The 15037-nt window shown below is 33.5% G+C and overlaps 1 protein-coding gene across 7 annotated transcripts in view; it reads left to right on the forward strand.

The window, feature by feature from the left end:
• The first annotated feature begins 1781 nt into the window (after positions 1 to 1781).
• Positions 1782 to 15037, forward strand: part of LOC124362201 (putative heat shock 70 kDa protein 7) — a 44682-nt gene continuing 31426 nt past the window's right edge. For 4 of the 7 annotated variants that reach the window (XM_046816502.1, XM_046816504.1, XM_046816503.1 and 1 more), the window contains exon 1: positions 13081 to 13222. Coding sequence is in view for 3 of the 7 variants with exons in the window: in XM_046816500.1 (XP_046672456.1) it covers positions 4260 to 4464; positions 8572 to 8717; positions 10265 to 10489; positions 12238 to 13222 (1561 nt within the window). In the remaining 4 variants the exon portion in view is untranslated. Of the gene's footprint in view, positions 1930 to 4239; positions 4465 to 8571; positions 8718 to 10264; positions 10490 to 12237; positions 13223 to 15037 lie in introns of those variants that run through there. The other 3 variants (XM_046816500.1, XM_046816499.1, XM_046816501.1) reach the window with 1 other exon arrangement.

A 15037-nucleotide genomic window follows, 5' to 3' on the forward strand; every position in this document is an offset into this window, starting at 1 on the left:
ATTAAATGAACTGGAATACCAGCCAAGGTTCATGCTGCTCTGTAATGAAGCCACCTAACAAATTAAAGGTCTGATAGTTGGTAAAACTAATAGGAAATGCATGGAACCAATAAGAAATTCTTGAACTATCAAAAAGGTAGCTATAGAATTTGTTGTCGGTCCTCAGCTAAAAATGGATATGTCTTGAAAGAAAGAGGTACATGATGTGCCTATTGAGGACGAATAAAGTTTCACTCAAGAGAGAATATTTAAAGTGCAAGTAATCGATCCTCCTAGGTCTGTTGACCAAACTAAATGACAGCTGAACGAATAACCAAAGCTTAGGACTGTTTTCACCCCAGCATCTGTAAAAGATGCGGGAGATGGTTCTAAAACACTTACAAAACACAGTTTTAGTGAAAACCGAACAAAAAAAAGCCGAAAAACTGGCATATGCTTACACTTTAGACTTGAAAAAATAGCTGGATAATATGTAAGTAATGTTTTTACAAAGTTAGCAGAGAGTTGAACTATTGTGTAAGTGGTAGATTTACGTCAGATATACAGGTCCTTAATTTAATTTACATAAAATTATTGTTTCGAGAGTGTATTTTCTCATGTGCTGTACATCCCTTCTACTTTTAATATGGTTCCCGTTACAATATCATCTGTTGAGAGAGTGTTTGTTAAGCTCTCACAAGTTAATTAAGCTTAAAGACAACCACTGATTATAATAATTAATAATAACTTGTTGTTATTGAGTATTTTTTATTTTACTGATTGGGCAATCGGTATTTTTACTTTAACAAATGCATTATCAATAACGAAATGCTTAACTTACTAATGAGTTTATTTTGAAATTTAATATTTGTTACATTAGGTTGTGTTTTAATGTTGTTGTGTGTTTTTATCTTTGTATTTACGCGACTATGTTCTTCTTCTTCTATGGAGCGGCCTATTGGCACGCACTTAAGCCTCAAAGGCCTTTTGCGCACCCCGGAAGCATATAATAAGGCATTTCAGTCTACAGTGTCAGCAGTTCTACATACCGCCGAAATCAACCGACCAGGTCCTCCTGGGGAAATTCGCCACCCTTGTCCAGACTACCAAATATGGCGTACCGCTCTCTTTCCTATTGCAAGGCAGTCAAAGAGCAGTTGTTCAGCAGTTTCCTCCTGCTCGTCACACATTCTGCAGAGCGGATTCTCCGGAAGGATATCGACTCTGTAAAGATGCTGCGACTGTGTTTCTTAATATTAAAGAAGCATATTCGGTACTTAACCTCCTGTATCGTATCGTACAGAATTTTGGAGACAAAAACAATCCAATATGACATCCTCTGTCCGTGATTATAGGTTTTGCACACTTATAAAATGATTTATGCTATTTTATAGACTGCACAGACTTAGCAGAAAACATAATCCGAAAATAAAATTATAGTTGTAAAGACTACACATTTTCGTCACAAGTGGGAGGGATATCCTAAGCAAATATTTAAAATAAGACTTATATTATCTGTTAAAACTAGTGTTAAGTGGAAGTAATTATCACACATTCTTTTTTTATTTTAGTTTAGTTCAGTTAAAACACTAGCTTTAAAACATTTCATCAATACGAATAATGTTTGTCTCTTATTTCAACGGAGGTTTAATTTCACAATAAAATCAATGGAAGCCAACGAATTATGTCTTAGAAGGGTTACAAAAAGTGGTAATAACAAGCACAGGTTGATTATCTATATGATAAGCGACTATAGCAACAGCCCCAGTTGAACGAGATGTTACGGCAAGCCTGTACCTAGGATCCAGCACCTACAGGCATATGCCTGAATCGAACTGCTGTTTCTACAATACACGTTAGTAACTATTGTGTTCTGTTCGAAGTGGCAGGCATACCGACGGCATGGCCGGGTGGTCTGGTTTCCGTTGTTTAAGATTCTATAAGAAATAGGTAAGGTACCGTAAATACATAGCCAAAAATACAAATAATTGTAATTATATGATAATCTAATGAATTAGTTTTTAGAGTGATTAAGGTTAGTATTAAACATGTCTTAAGCTCAGAGTTGATTAAAACATATTGCAGGATTCTTTACTTATTTTTATATGTACTGTAATTGCATAGCTTTTTATTTGTAGAATATACAGAGGATATAAGTTTGAATTACTCAAACCCAATTATAAAAAGTCGACGTAAACTTATTTGTTTTAACGTCCCGTATTAACGGCATTGGTACGCAACTACGGCCACATTTATCTAGCAATATTTATTACAAGATGCAAATATAGCAACTTACTCCACAATTTTAATAATAAAAATAAACTCAAAAGCTCAAGCGGATATTTATTACACTTTTAGTTCATATTTAAGTTTAAATATGGTTTTAAGGAGATCCGCAACCATTCTTAAAGTGTAAGAATTAAAACGCAAACACAGAAGATTGTTTAAAGGTTGAAATTGTTGAAATTTATAGTTCCTTTCCACATTAAAAACAATTTAATAGGAATTACTTATGGGAAGGAACGCGTTAAGACTAAATTTAAAATAAAATTTTAAGGATATTCTCCATTCCCGAAATATGAGTCCTAGTTTTTTGGACCCCACACAAAAATATAAAACAAAACATAGTTTTTATCGGGGTATAATGAATTAACTTAATCGAATTGGCTTTGGATTTTGTTTTAATACTGTGTCGTCAGATGGGTCTCAAAATAAGGGTCACTATTTTAAGCACTTTTTCCTTTCAAAACGTGTAAATCTCCAGTATTCAAAAGGTTTTCAGCATAATATATAGGCACAAAATAAAATATTTTTAAATGCTATTGCATAAAAGATTAATTTTATGGGTGGTAGGATTGTTTTCCTGTATTTCCCAATTTAAAATAGGAGACATAAAGCACTTCAAGTAGCTTAACAAATGAAATAATCTAAAAATACCTTTTGAAGGGTTTCAGAATGTTTAATTATATCGAGTATTGTATACAAGCTAACTGTGTGGCAAATGTTGAGTACCACTGATTGCGATGATACATTGTTTCATTCTTTTTTTGTATAAACACCCAATATTGTAGTGGACAATTTTTAGTATTATTATCTAGTTCTAAATACTAATACATAATATGTTACGTGAATTATTTTAGGGTAATGGTAGTAGTACATCTGACCGGAAACCATCGAACAGTCGGTTGTTCCTCAAACAGGAGTCATGAACCTTTTGGTTATTGTTTTTATAGTTAGTCTAAATGTAAGTATTTAATGTTGTATTAAAACGTTAATGGATTGAAGAAAACAGGGTAGATTAAATTTAATTAATTTGGTGGGCTCAATGTTGAGATAGATCTACATTACACTCGTTTACCAAAGCATATTTTTGGCTAGGTTTATGCAAAATATCGAGGATCCTGACGTTAAAATTGATTCCATGTCTCTACCAGTAAATAATATAAGTTTATGGTTTATTACCTGAACGTTTTGTAATATTTTCATATAAAGTATGTCTTAAAATCACTTAATGATTAGATGTGCTTATTTTTTTAAGTATGATAATTACGTGGTAAAATATGAATAACAATGTTCTTATCATACATGTTTGCCTTCGTTTTATAATTTTAAATGTTCTGCAGATTTAAGAGCATTTCACACAGTTTATTATAACATTCACGCACGTTTGAACAAAGAAAAATTAAAGACTCTGGAAGATCTACTTTATTATATTAGTGTTAACAAACCGTTGAACACTGGAGAACATTTTGTATTAAAATATTAATTACATGAAATACATCAAGACAAAGATTTAACCGATTATAACTGTCATATTCATTATACTGTCATAAGTCATACACAGACAGTGAAAATGTTATTAAATTTAAAAATTTCACCATAAAGTTTTAAAGTTTAAATCATTGAAAAGGAAATGTCTTATTTAAAAACAAGATTATACTATCTGCCTCAAACTTTCCAAAGCTACAGAATTAAAATATTCTAAATATAAATAGATGCAATAAAATTAACCCCTCCCCACTCTTATCTTTTAATAATAAAAAATAACGCTTTAGAAGATATTTGTTAAGCTACTTGAAGTGTTTCATGTCTCCTATTTTAAATTGGGAAATACAGGAAAACAATCCTACCACCCATAAAATTAATCTTTTATGCAATAGCATTTAATAAACTCCACAACACACATGTTTTTCAAATAATAAATAAAACACTTGAATGGACATTTACATGAAATTACTCAAACCCTTGTAATGGTTTCAGTTTAAATAGAAGAAGCAGATATGTTTGGAATCGATCTTGGAACCTCGTGCATCAGGTTGGCTCAGTACGAAAGAGCCGGTATCAGCTCGGTGGATATCACACGTCCTGATGGCGAAGGGGGTGACGAAGAGGATGACGCCATAGTGAAAGTCAGGGGAGATGCTGTGTTCATTGGAGATAATATACGTTGTCCAGTGTTCTCAGCTGACAATACACTTGAATGTGGTAAGTAGTGTTTTAGTAATTACAGGATGTAATGTTTTAGACCACCTACGTTTTAACTGTTAAATGCATATTTAATTTAAACAACTAACTTAAACTTAACTTAAATTCAAACAAAGTGCATAAACGGATTCGAACTAAATTGAACAACACTTTTTTATAATTTAAACTCTGTAAAGCTGAATCGTGTCCAATCCAAGAAAGAGTATTTTTCGAGGCCCCATGTTCGAATCTCAAAAACTAAAATGAAACAGACCTCGTCAGACATCAAACAGACATCATTTGACCATCTTAAACATTTTGACAAAGAAAAAAATTAATTATCAAATTTAATTATCTGTGTGCGTGGAAAAATGGTTTTATGGTGTATAAAGTTATGTTTGATTAGTTATATTGTCACTCTTTCGATACAAACCCACAAGCACAAATATATTTTCGATACTTCATACCTTTATCTTTCAAATACTATTATACAGTCCGTACTTTTCAAACACTTCAAACTACTCTTGAGTTTACTTTTTAAATTAGAATACAATATAGAAAAGACAAACGCCAATAAAGCAAAAATTTCAAAAGGTAAGAGCCCCCTCCGGCTTTCTCAAAATCAAACTGAAGGGCGGACAAAAAAATTACAAGTTTATTCTCTAAACATATTTTTTCTAATTATTATTTCTATTATTAGTTTATTTCTAATTATTACAAAAGTGAACGCACGGGTTCTGAATGGAAGTTTACAAGTAGGTAAGCAATTTAGATGCTTTAAATTATAATTAAGTACGAAACTAATTTTATTCACCCAATCACTAATAATAGCAATTTAACCATACGCTCGAAATATTTACTTTTTTTATCTTTTATCATCAGAAAAGTGACTTACAAATCCAATTTTATGGATTAATTTTTTTCCCATTTTTTTTAATGGTTAGAGATGGAAAAGAACTTTAAAATTAAAACCGTACAGTTTTGAATGGCCTTTAATTTGGCGCGGAAGCCCTCTTACAAATTTTGCATTGGTTGAAGAATTTTGAAAAGTTCGGTCAAGTTTGTTATCACTTGGAAGATCGAATCATCAAGTATCGGAAAGTTTTATTTTGGTGGGTGTTCGTTCGTATGCACAGAATTTTCAATAAAAAACTATTTTGATACACTTTAAACCACCATTTAGAAAAGAAAACAAATAATTAAATGTATTACATTTTCCAACAATTTTGGAGTCCAAAGGTCTTTTACAACGATGTAAAACATGACGATTGTTTACATCTGAAAGTTTGGGAATTTAAATCACGGGACATAGGGTCTAATAGAAAAAATGACATGGCATCATCTGTATTTGGGACACCCTGTATTTTTACAGATTTGAAGTCTTAAACAAATTTTTGTGGGCCGTGCGGATGCTAGATGTTGGCTCTCATACGCGCATTCACAGATTGTTGGGCTGGGTCGTGTTATACATCTAATGTATTCCCATTATTTAGTTATATTAGTTCTTAAATCAGTTAACTTTATTATATATGTATAATCTTCTCATATACTGGAAATAATAATTGTATATATTGTTATTATATTGCAGATTCTTCATTCTTACTTTGACACAAGTTTAAGAATTTTGTATTTGAAAAGTAACAAATATTAATTCGTTGACACGTCCACCACGTTGTTAAGTTTGGTAATTTTTTTCATATTGCGACATGAGTCAACCGGTAACTTATTAAGACGCATTATTTCAGTTCTGTATGGTTCACCGGTAATTGTACTTTGGCATCTGATAGTTCAATGTAGGTCATAGCTAGTGCGATCTAGGAGAAATTGGCGGAACTAGCAAGTTGTGCCTGTGCCACCGTGTGTGGTGTTTAAACTCATGCCGCACCAGGTTATATTCACTTATATAATATTTAAGTATTGAATAATTCTCCAAATCACAACAAATGTAAAGGTATACTCTGTGCCTTCGAGGTTGATACAACAACGTATGAGACAATGACATAACTGAAATCGACATGGACTTGACTCCTGGAATCTCGAATCAATGTCCGCCTGAAGAGATCCAAAATGTCGGTGACGAAGAAGCTCAACACGAACTCTTTACATTCGAAACGACGATCAGAGACGACTAAAAGACAAAAATTTTATCTAGATGAAAAGGTGTTCTCATTGCTCATTTGTATTGAACAAACTTTTGCCATCAACACTCTACGTTATGTATAGTTGGACAGTTATAAACGAGAATTGGAGAGTAGTGTTGGACACCAATATTTCTGTTCTAAGTATTGTCGAAATGTTACAAAATGTTAGCGTTGTCGCGACTAATGTCGGACAGTTGTACACGAGAATTGGAGAGCAGTGTCGGACAGTTATACACGTGAATTGGATAGCAGTGTCGGACAGTTATACACGAGAATTAGAGAGCAGTGTCGGACAGTTGTACACGAGAATAGGAGAGCAGTGTCGGACAGTTGGACACGACAATTGGATAGTAATGTCGGACAGTTATACAGGAGAATTGGATAACAGTGTCGGACAGTTGTACACGAGTATTTTAGACCAGTGTCGGACAGTTATACGCGAGAATTGGAGAGCAGTGTCGGACAGTTGTACACGAGAATTGGATAGCAGCGTCGGACAGTTGTACACGAGTATTGTAGAGCAGTGTTGGACAATTGGACACGATAATTGGATAGTAGTGTCGGACTGTTGTACACGATAATTGGATAGCAGTGTCGGACAGTTATACACGAGAATTGGAGAGCAGTGTCGGACAGTTATACACGAGAATTGGAGAGCAGTGTCGGACAGTTGAGCACAGGAATTAGAGAGCAGTGTCAGACAATAAAACATAGGTTGTTACAACTGTCCAACACTATTGCCCGACTAGCAATTTTCATTTTCGGACACAAACTTGCTTATTCTTGCCAGTTTAACATTATTGTTCTCTAATCGAGAGATCACGTACTCGATTGCCAGAGAGATCAATAAATATTTGCGGGTGGTTTCTACCTTTACTGCATTAAAATTAGTATTATTAGTCAAAATGTGATTGGAGTGTAAGACCCTATTATAAAACATATGAAACAAGATAAATGAAGTGTAATTTACATCATGTCTATACTCGTATTGGCAACTTTGGTGCAGAAACCATACAGTTAACAATTCAAGTCTTTATTATTAACTTTATTATTATTATATCAGCAACAAATTACCAAACACTGATTGGCGTTTCGTTTTCATCGAATACAATGTTTATAGTTGTTATTTTTTATTATTTGTTATTATTTGATGAAATTTCAGCAATACTGTTAGTAACTAGTAGTAATTAAATAGTTTCAATGGATTGTAAACTGTGGAAAGTGAAGTTATGGCCCTTACTTTGAAATAGCCAAAATAAATAAGCTTTCAAAAATTATGAAGAGAAAAGTAGGTAACAGCGTTTAAAAATTATTATACAAATAATTTTCGATAGATTGTATATTTACTGTGACAAGACATACATTGAGGTTCTCAGCAAATAGCCAACAACGGCAGCTCTCAATGTGGACCATGTCTTGTCACAGTAAATCTGCTCTAAATCAGTTATTTATTACCCGATTTAAATAAGTTTAGTGTCATTATATTTGTGATAAACCCCTCTAAAAACTGTTTTACTTGCAATGTTTGAGAAAAATGCTAATTTGTAATATATTCAAAGGTCGCCATTTTGAAAATACTAAAGATAATTTTATTATATTGTTTTCAGTAACTGGCCTTGTTATTACAAACATTTAATCAAATTTTGTATAATTTTATTTATTCGTTTTTATGATATTACTTTTTTTATAAAATAACACATACAGACTTAGATGGGAAACGAAGCATTGGACGCCCATGTTCATAAGGTGAAACATGTTTGTCTTGACCTGAGCAATAACGTGCTCAGGTCCATTGAGTAACTCTCTGGACAATGGAATGCCATTGTCCAGAGAGTTACGGGACACCCTATATAGTACATGGTTTTAATGGTAGATTTTAATGGTTAAAGACTGAAAGGAACCATCTGTAACATGTCGTTGAAGTAGTTGGAGAATATGTCATAGTACATTATGCCAGCTCATAACTGAAACTGATGCCTGTTTCTAGGAGCCTTATGCCTAATAGGACGTAGATACAACGACTCTGTAAGGGCTGCCTCCGAACACTGGCCATTTCCAGTGATAAACGTGAATGGAAAACCCCACATACGGTGTATGGTGAACGGACAGCCTGTAGACGTCAAGCCTCAAACGGTAATTATAACATTTATATTTCAACCCTTTGACTAACCGATAACATTGTTTTACCTCCAAACGTGATGCGTTTCTTTTCATGGGTAATACCTAAACTGATAAGCTCAAATTACCAGTTTGTAATACTCTACTAAAAATTACTAGGTATATTAAATAATAATATAGATTTTAAATTAGACTAATATATTATTCTTCTTTAGATCTTAAAATGTTCTATTAGGAAAAATGGCCCAGAACATTACTTTCTAGAAAATTCAGATTTATTTCTGAATGAACTAAAATATTTTAATTAATTGCAGGGTGATTCGGGTCATGTTTTCGGTACTTTCTGACCTTATTGCACTACAAAAAATAATGAAAAAAACATATAAACACAGGTCTGAAAATGCCTTGTTATTGAGTAACGGCCCACAAAAGATTTCACCCCCAATTTAGTACCGAGGTTAAATGATAATTTTCTGGGAGTTTGGGAAGAGGGATTTAAAGACGAATGCAGTTTTTTATAATGGGTTTTTACATGATAATTTGAATAAAGTTTGTTCCATAACTGTATCTGTCTTATTGTTTAAGATGTACTATGTAAAATACAAAAAAGCTCATTAAAAAAGGTTTATTTTTGTTAACGTACAATTCATTTGTTAAATAGGTAATACAAATTTAAATTTTTACAGAGAAACTTGTAGAAAATTTAATACCGAAGAAAATTATGTACAATGAGGCAGATACAATGAAATAATAGTTTTAAAAATCAAATTTTACTACCAAAATTCACTTTGTCTAAAAAAAATTAACGAAATTGAGTGACAGGTAATTATTCGTACGCTTAATGATGTTTCAAGTAAAATTTGGAGAAGGTTTTCAAAAATCTTCCGTTGTACTTCAATACATTTGGCAGCTCGCTTTCGGATTGATCGTGTAGCCCTCCGCAACGCTGCATGGTTATTCTTGATTTGTGCGGCGGCATCTGCAATACGATCCAACAACTCTTCCTGTGTATTAACCTTTTTCTCCTATAAATATAATCTAGTAGGATTCTTCGTCCAACCCCATACACTAAATATAACGGCGTTAGATCTGATAATCCTAGAGAGCTGATCTGATTTAGAGATAGCGCAAGGTTTTTCTGTTTCATAAGATACTCGCAGAGTGGCAAATGAGAACGGGCAAAATACGGCTGCATACAAAATTGATCTCTCCTGAAAGAAAAATCAATGAATAACTGATAAAATTTAACCAAATTATTGTCAACAAACGTATCGGTCACTAACATGGTTCATACTTTCATCAATTATCTTCTGCGTACAGCATTACTTTGACTCAAATACAAGTAACTTAAGTATTTCCGTGATGCAATTTAAAGTCATAACTTCCCAATAATTTTACAGTGCTCGCTGTGACAAATTCACAAATATCGAACATGATTCGGGTTATCGCTGTCACTAGGGGTATTCCACCGCAACAGTCATTTAGCCTCCAAGATAATGTGAAGTGTCAGAAAACACTCAACATATCCTCAAAAGCGTCTCAAATTTCAAATTTTGTTTCAGGTACTGACCGGAATCTTCAGGCAGGTTAAAAGGGCTGCCGCGAAAATAAGAAAACAGAGGCCACAATTTGTAATCGCTATCCCAGGAACCTACACCTATGCTCATAAACGAGAGATACTCAGCGCAGCCAACGATGCCAATATGACCGTCGAGTGCCTAGTGAGCCACACCACTGCAGGGGCCGTAAATAGAGTTTCAGAGCATTCATCTCTAAGTGAGCTTTCGGTAGGTGAAAATCATCGTTAAACGAGAAAAGGTTTTAGTCGAAGCACCTTCAGTTGTCAGAGCTGTCTAACGTAGAGTTTAATTTGTCGACTGATGCTCAATTCCGGACCAATTTACTATATGCTACATTAATGATGAAATAATAGATTAGAATTTATAATTGTCAAATAACAATTTATAAATGTTCAACTATCTAACATAATCCAAAAAATCATCGAAAGGAATAATTGATTATTTTTTATTTTGTGGTGATAATAAATTCAAGTAATTTGAACATTTTCAATTTATATCGCTCCTCCACTTCCAAAAATAGAAAATATCAAAATATCAAATATGAGCATTATGACGTGATTGATTTCCAGCAATTAAAACAATAAAAAAATATTGATATATGCCTTTGTGCCCAACTAATCACAATACTGGTAGTGATGTTAATAATTAGTGTTAAGAATCTTATGTGATTTGAAAATTAAACAAATGGAAGAATAAATCATTATTTTATTTATCATGTGAATTTACAAGAGTATATTACATTATTCTAAACTATGTACAGCCAAGAATATAAATTAGTTTTATTAAATAAGAACAGCTCAATGTAATATTAAACATCACAAACAAAATAATATGACTATAAGCAATTATTTTCCAACAAAACCTTCAATTCATTTTTCAATAATAGAAAATAAATGTTTTCACAAATCTATTCGGAACTGAAATTTTACTATTCTCATCAATTTATAGTAACATTCCTTCAAAGATCCTCGATTATTTTAATACAATCGAAGCAATCAAGTCCATGTCATATGGGAGATATTTTAGTTCAGTATGGCTTTAATATTAATTAATTTCACTACAAGCACGTTTGAAAGCGGTTATTATTACAATGATGGCTTGGATATTTCGAGGAGTGTTTAGATTATTTTGAGCAATTAATTAAACGACCAAAACTTTACTAAACTTTTTATTATTTCATAACAATACTATATACAGTGAGACTAAGATGGTTGTTAGTTGTTAATAGCCTTGCCCAAATCCGGTTTAAAACTCAGAAGCGTGAACGACTATCATTTAGATATCAATTGATATCAATGATATTATTATTGTCAAGGTCGGTATTGAGTAAGCGTACATAATATCTATGATAACCACGCTCATTGTAAGCGTCGCACCTCGAAAACGAAGACATAACTTGGATTTGATTTTGGGGGTGGAGAGAGGGTGAATTTTTTTTATTAATACACCACATCGAGGAGTGTGGTATATAGAATCAACAATCCCTCTCTCTCGTTGAATGAAAGAAAATAATTAATTTATAATAGATTAACAAATTAAAAAGAGTTCACAGATTGTCAATTCTCTATAAAAATAATACCGGGAGGGGGAGATTAATTTTCTCCAGTCTGGGCTTCAAGTTATTGGTGTACCTGTCAGTTAGAAAACACACTTTCTAAGTGGTAGACCATTACCACGCCAAGCTGGCATGTTATAAGTGCATGTTTGTCTATAAAGTTCTTTGACATTTGAGGATGAGGGTATTTTAATCTCCGAAATGTAGTGTTCCACACTTTACAACATACAACGATGGTAAATGTCCAAAATCTTATCGTACATTAAAGATATAGTAGATGTATCAACACTTTTGAATAAAGTTCATTACCAAAGACCAAATTCAATAACATTAAACAATTGTTAATACATATGAAAGGTATACGAATCCCTTGTTGATTTATAATGATTTTATTTTCCAGGAAACGTGTATTTTCATTGACCTGGGAGCAGGATCCCTCACTATATCTGCAATCAGAACGGAGAAAGGCCACATAAAAATATTGTCGACTGTAGGAGAGAGCCACTGGGGAGGAAGTGATATCACTAAATCTCTTATCTCTTATTGTTGCGAGTTTTATAAAAGAACGACGAATAGAGATTTGAGCGAGAAAAACGTACAGATGTTAGTAACAGAGTGTGAACGAGCTAAGCTTACTTTAAATGCTACAAGAGATAGTAGTGTCGACATCACGTTACCTCCTCCATTGAAAACGTGCAGGCTCACGTGGAGTACGATTACAGAGAGGAATAGTGACCGGTTAAGAAATGTATCTAACCTTTTGACTAGGTGCATGGAGGAGGCGAATATCGACCCGAATAAGGGACCTGAACTCAGAGTTGTCCTGATTGGCGGATCTACCCGGCTACGAGGCATTGAAGATATCGTTTACAAGGTTATCACCCGAAATCATTCCATAGAAGATTTGTCCGACAAAAGAAACATTGTCGCGTTTGGAGCTGCTATAATTTGTAACTATCTGGTTAATGCGTTCAGCAGACTGAGGTTTGCTGGTGTTGTAATAGAAGAGATAATTCCAACGCTTGCGGTGCGGAGTCGTAACGGAGAAATGTCCGCGATGATCGCCTCGCGATCCGTACCCATTTTATCGGAAAATGCGTTGAGCGCGACTCGCATCTTCAACATTGGAGGAAGCGAAGCTTGTGACGTTTATGTAAAAGTGTACGAGCTTGAGAGATCGTATGCGAACAGGTACGTTAATGTCGGAATGACTCTACTTTCCGTACCCGAGTGTCATAATGATCGCGCCATTATAGTTTCGTTCCAAATTAACAAAAATACATTTACTGTCAACGCGATTGAAATTGAGTCGAACGAGAGTAATGAAAGTGATATTTTAGAGAGTGAAGGATTAAGCGAAGAATCGCAAGCTTCGGATGTACAAGGTAAGTATCACATTACATTAGATATTTTTATACGTCTGAAAATTTAAAGTTGGCTAAAATCTAAATCTGGTTGGGTGTTAACTGAATCGGTTGATAATTAGTAAAATTTGTTAGAAAAACAACAGAACCTAGTTTACTATTGTGAACCTACCTTAATCTTTATCTCATTAAATTAATATTGAACTTTAAAAATCATCTTATTTCCAGTATGATCATGTAACCATCAAAATGCTTTTGAATGCTAGCCAGTTATGCATAGTATTTTAAAACCAGTCCTGTATTTTAAAAATAACATGGGAAATCAATATCCATTTATTTACACCGCTTTCTTAACTGACATAAACACTTTGGTACAATTCTTAAATACTTTCACTGACCATTATTTAATTTTTGACACTGTACATTGTTATTTACTTCTAATTGTTTTGTATTGGGTTTTAATCACATTACTGATTGTGATTGGGAGGTTACCTCATTGGAAAGATATGTTAGTAAACATGTGTAGGAAGCACACGTTCTTTTCAATGCTTCTCCTAATTATTTTCAAATATTCCACAATTACAATCAATACTTTGTTGCTTTCGCTAGAAGTAGTGTTTCTTAACGGTATCCTGAAGTGTGTAGATAGGTTTCCAGTTTTCAGCCGTAAGTTTTGAATATAAATTTATAAACCTCTCATTTGTTAGGCATTAAAAGGTGAGATGAAAAGTCTAAGTGTTATTCGTAAACATTTGGGTGTACAAAAACATTTAATTATACGCAATTTTTTCACATCTTGTCCTAGAAATAACGTGTTTGTTTTAATTATATAAGTTCTTAATAGACCATTACAGGATCGGAACCAATTAATCACGAAGGAAAAATTCTGTATTTTCAGACGATATCCCCTACCATTTGCAATTGTCTTATCCAGAAGGGTGGAATATCATTCGGATTTAAAATTGTTCATATAATCATCCAGTTAGTGAGCAAAATCAACAGCTATTTCCTCTTTTGTAAAGGCCTTTCTTTAGCCACTCTGCTCCCCACTATCTCTTTATTTACTATGGTCTCATAACTGAAACCCATTGTAATAGAACGTGTTTATTTTAATGGCTTTCTTGTATTTCAGGTATTACCTGGGACATTAGATTGTTTGAGTAGTCTTCATATCTAGCTTTGTTTATAGCAAGTATGGCTGCCTTGGAGTTGGTGCAACCCATGCTTTTCCTGTTTTAGTAATTACCAGTTATTTATCCGCATTATAACTCAATTGTTAAGTGAGATGTCATCTTAGGTAATTTATGAATTGAAAAAAATATTAACTTTCTGTGACAGAAGTGCGGCACAATACCTTAGCAGGATTTAAATCCATCTATAAATATTTATATGATCCATACATTTCAATCAAAATAAAGATTGAAGTAGATTGCCAATTGATCGGAATTGGCAACCAAAAATTGCCAACTCCGATTGCCGACGCTAGTTGCCGATGGAAGTTTGCAATTTGTATATGCAACCATGAACACAGTTTGCTTAATTTTTACTGCAACTTGCAACCAAAAAATTATACAGTATATAGAATGTCGAGTGCCGAAGAGGTTGTACTTGATGCGGCAGCGTGTGTGTTGTTCTAGGTAAATTGAGAAGACGGAGAAAATTCTGGGTTCGACATTCATTACAGGCAAGAGCAAGGTATAGTGGCAGCGATCTATTGAATGACTTAAATAGAGATGATACAGATCCTTTGACGGGAGAATTGAGATGCGATGGCAGAATAAAAAACGTTTTAAGAATTTCGAGCAACGATTTTGAATGTTTAATTGTTGGTATTGG

This window comes from Homalodisca vitripennis, chromosome 5 (genome assembly GCF_021130785.1).
Source record: "Homalodisca vitripennis isolate AUS2020 chromosome 5, UT_GWSS_2.1, whole genome shotgun sequence".
Classification (NCBI taxonomy): domain Eukaryota; kingdom Metazoa; phylum Arthropoda; class Insecta; order Hemiptera; family Cicadellidae; genus Homalodisca; species Homalodisca vitripennis.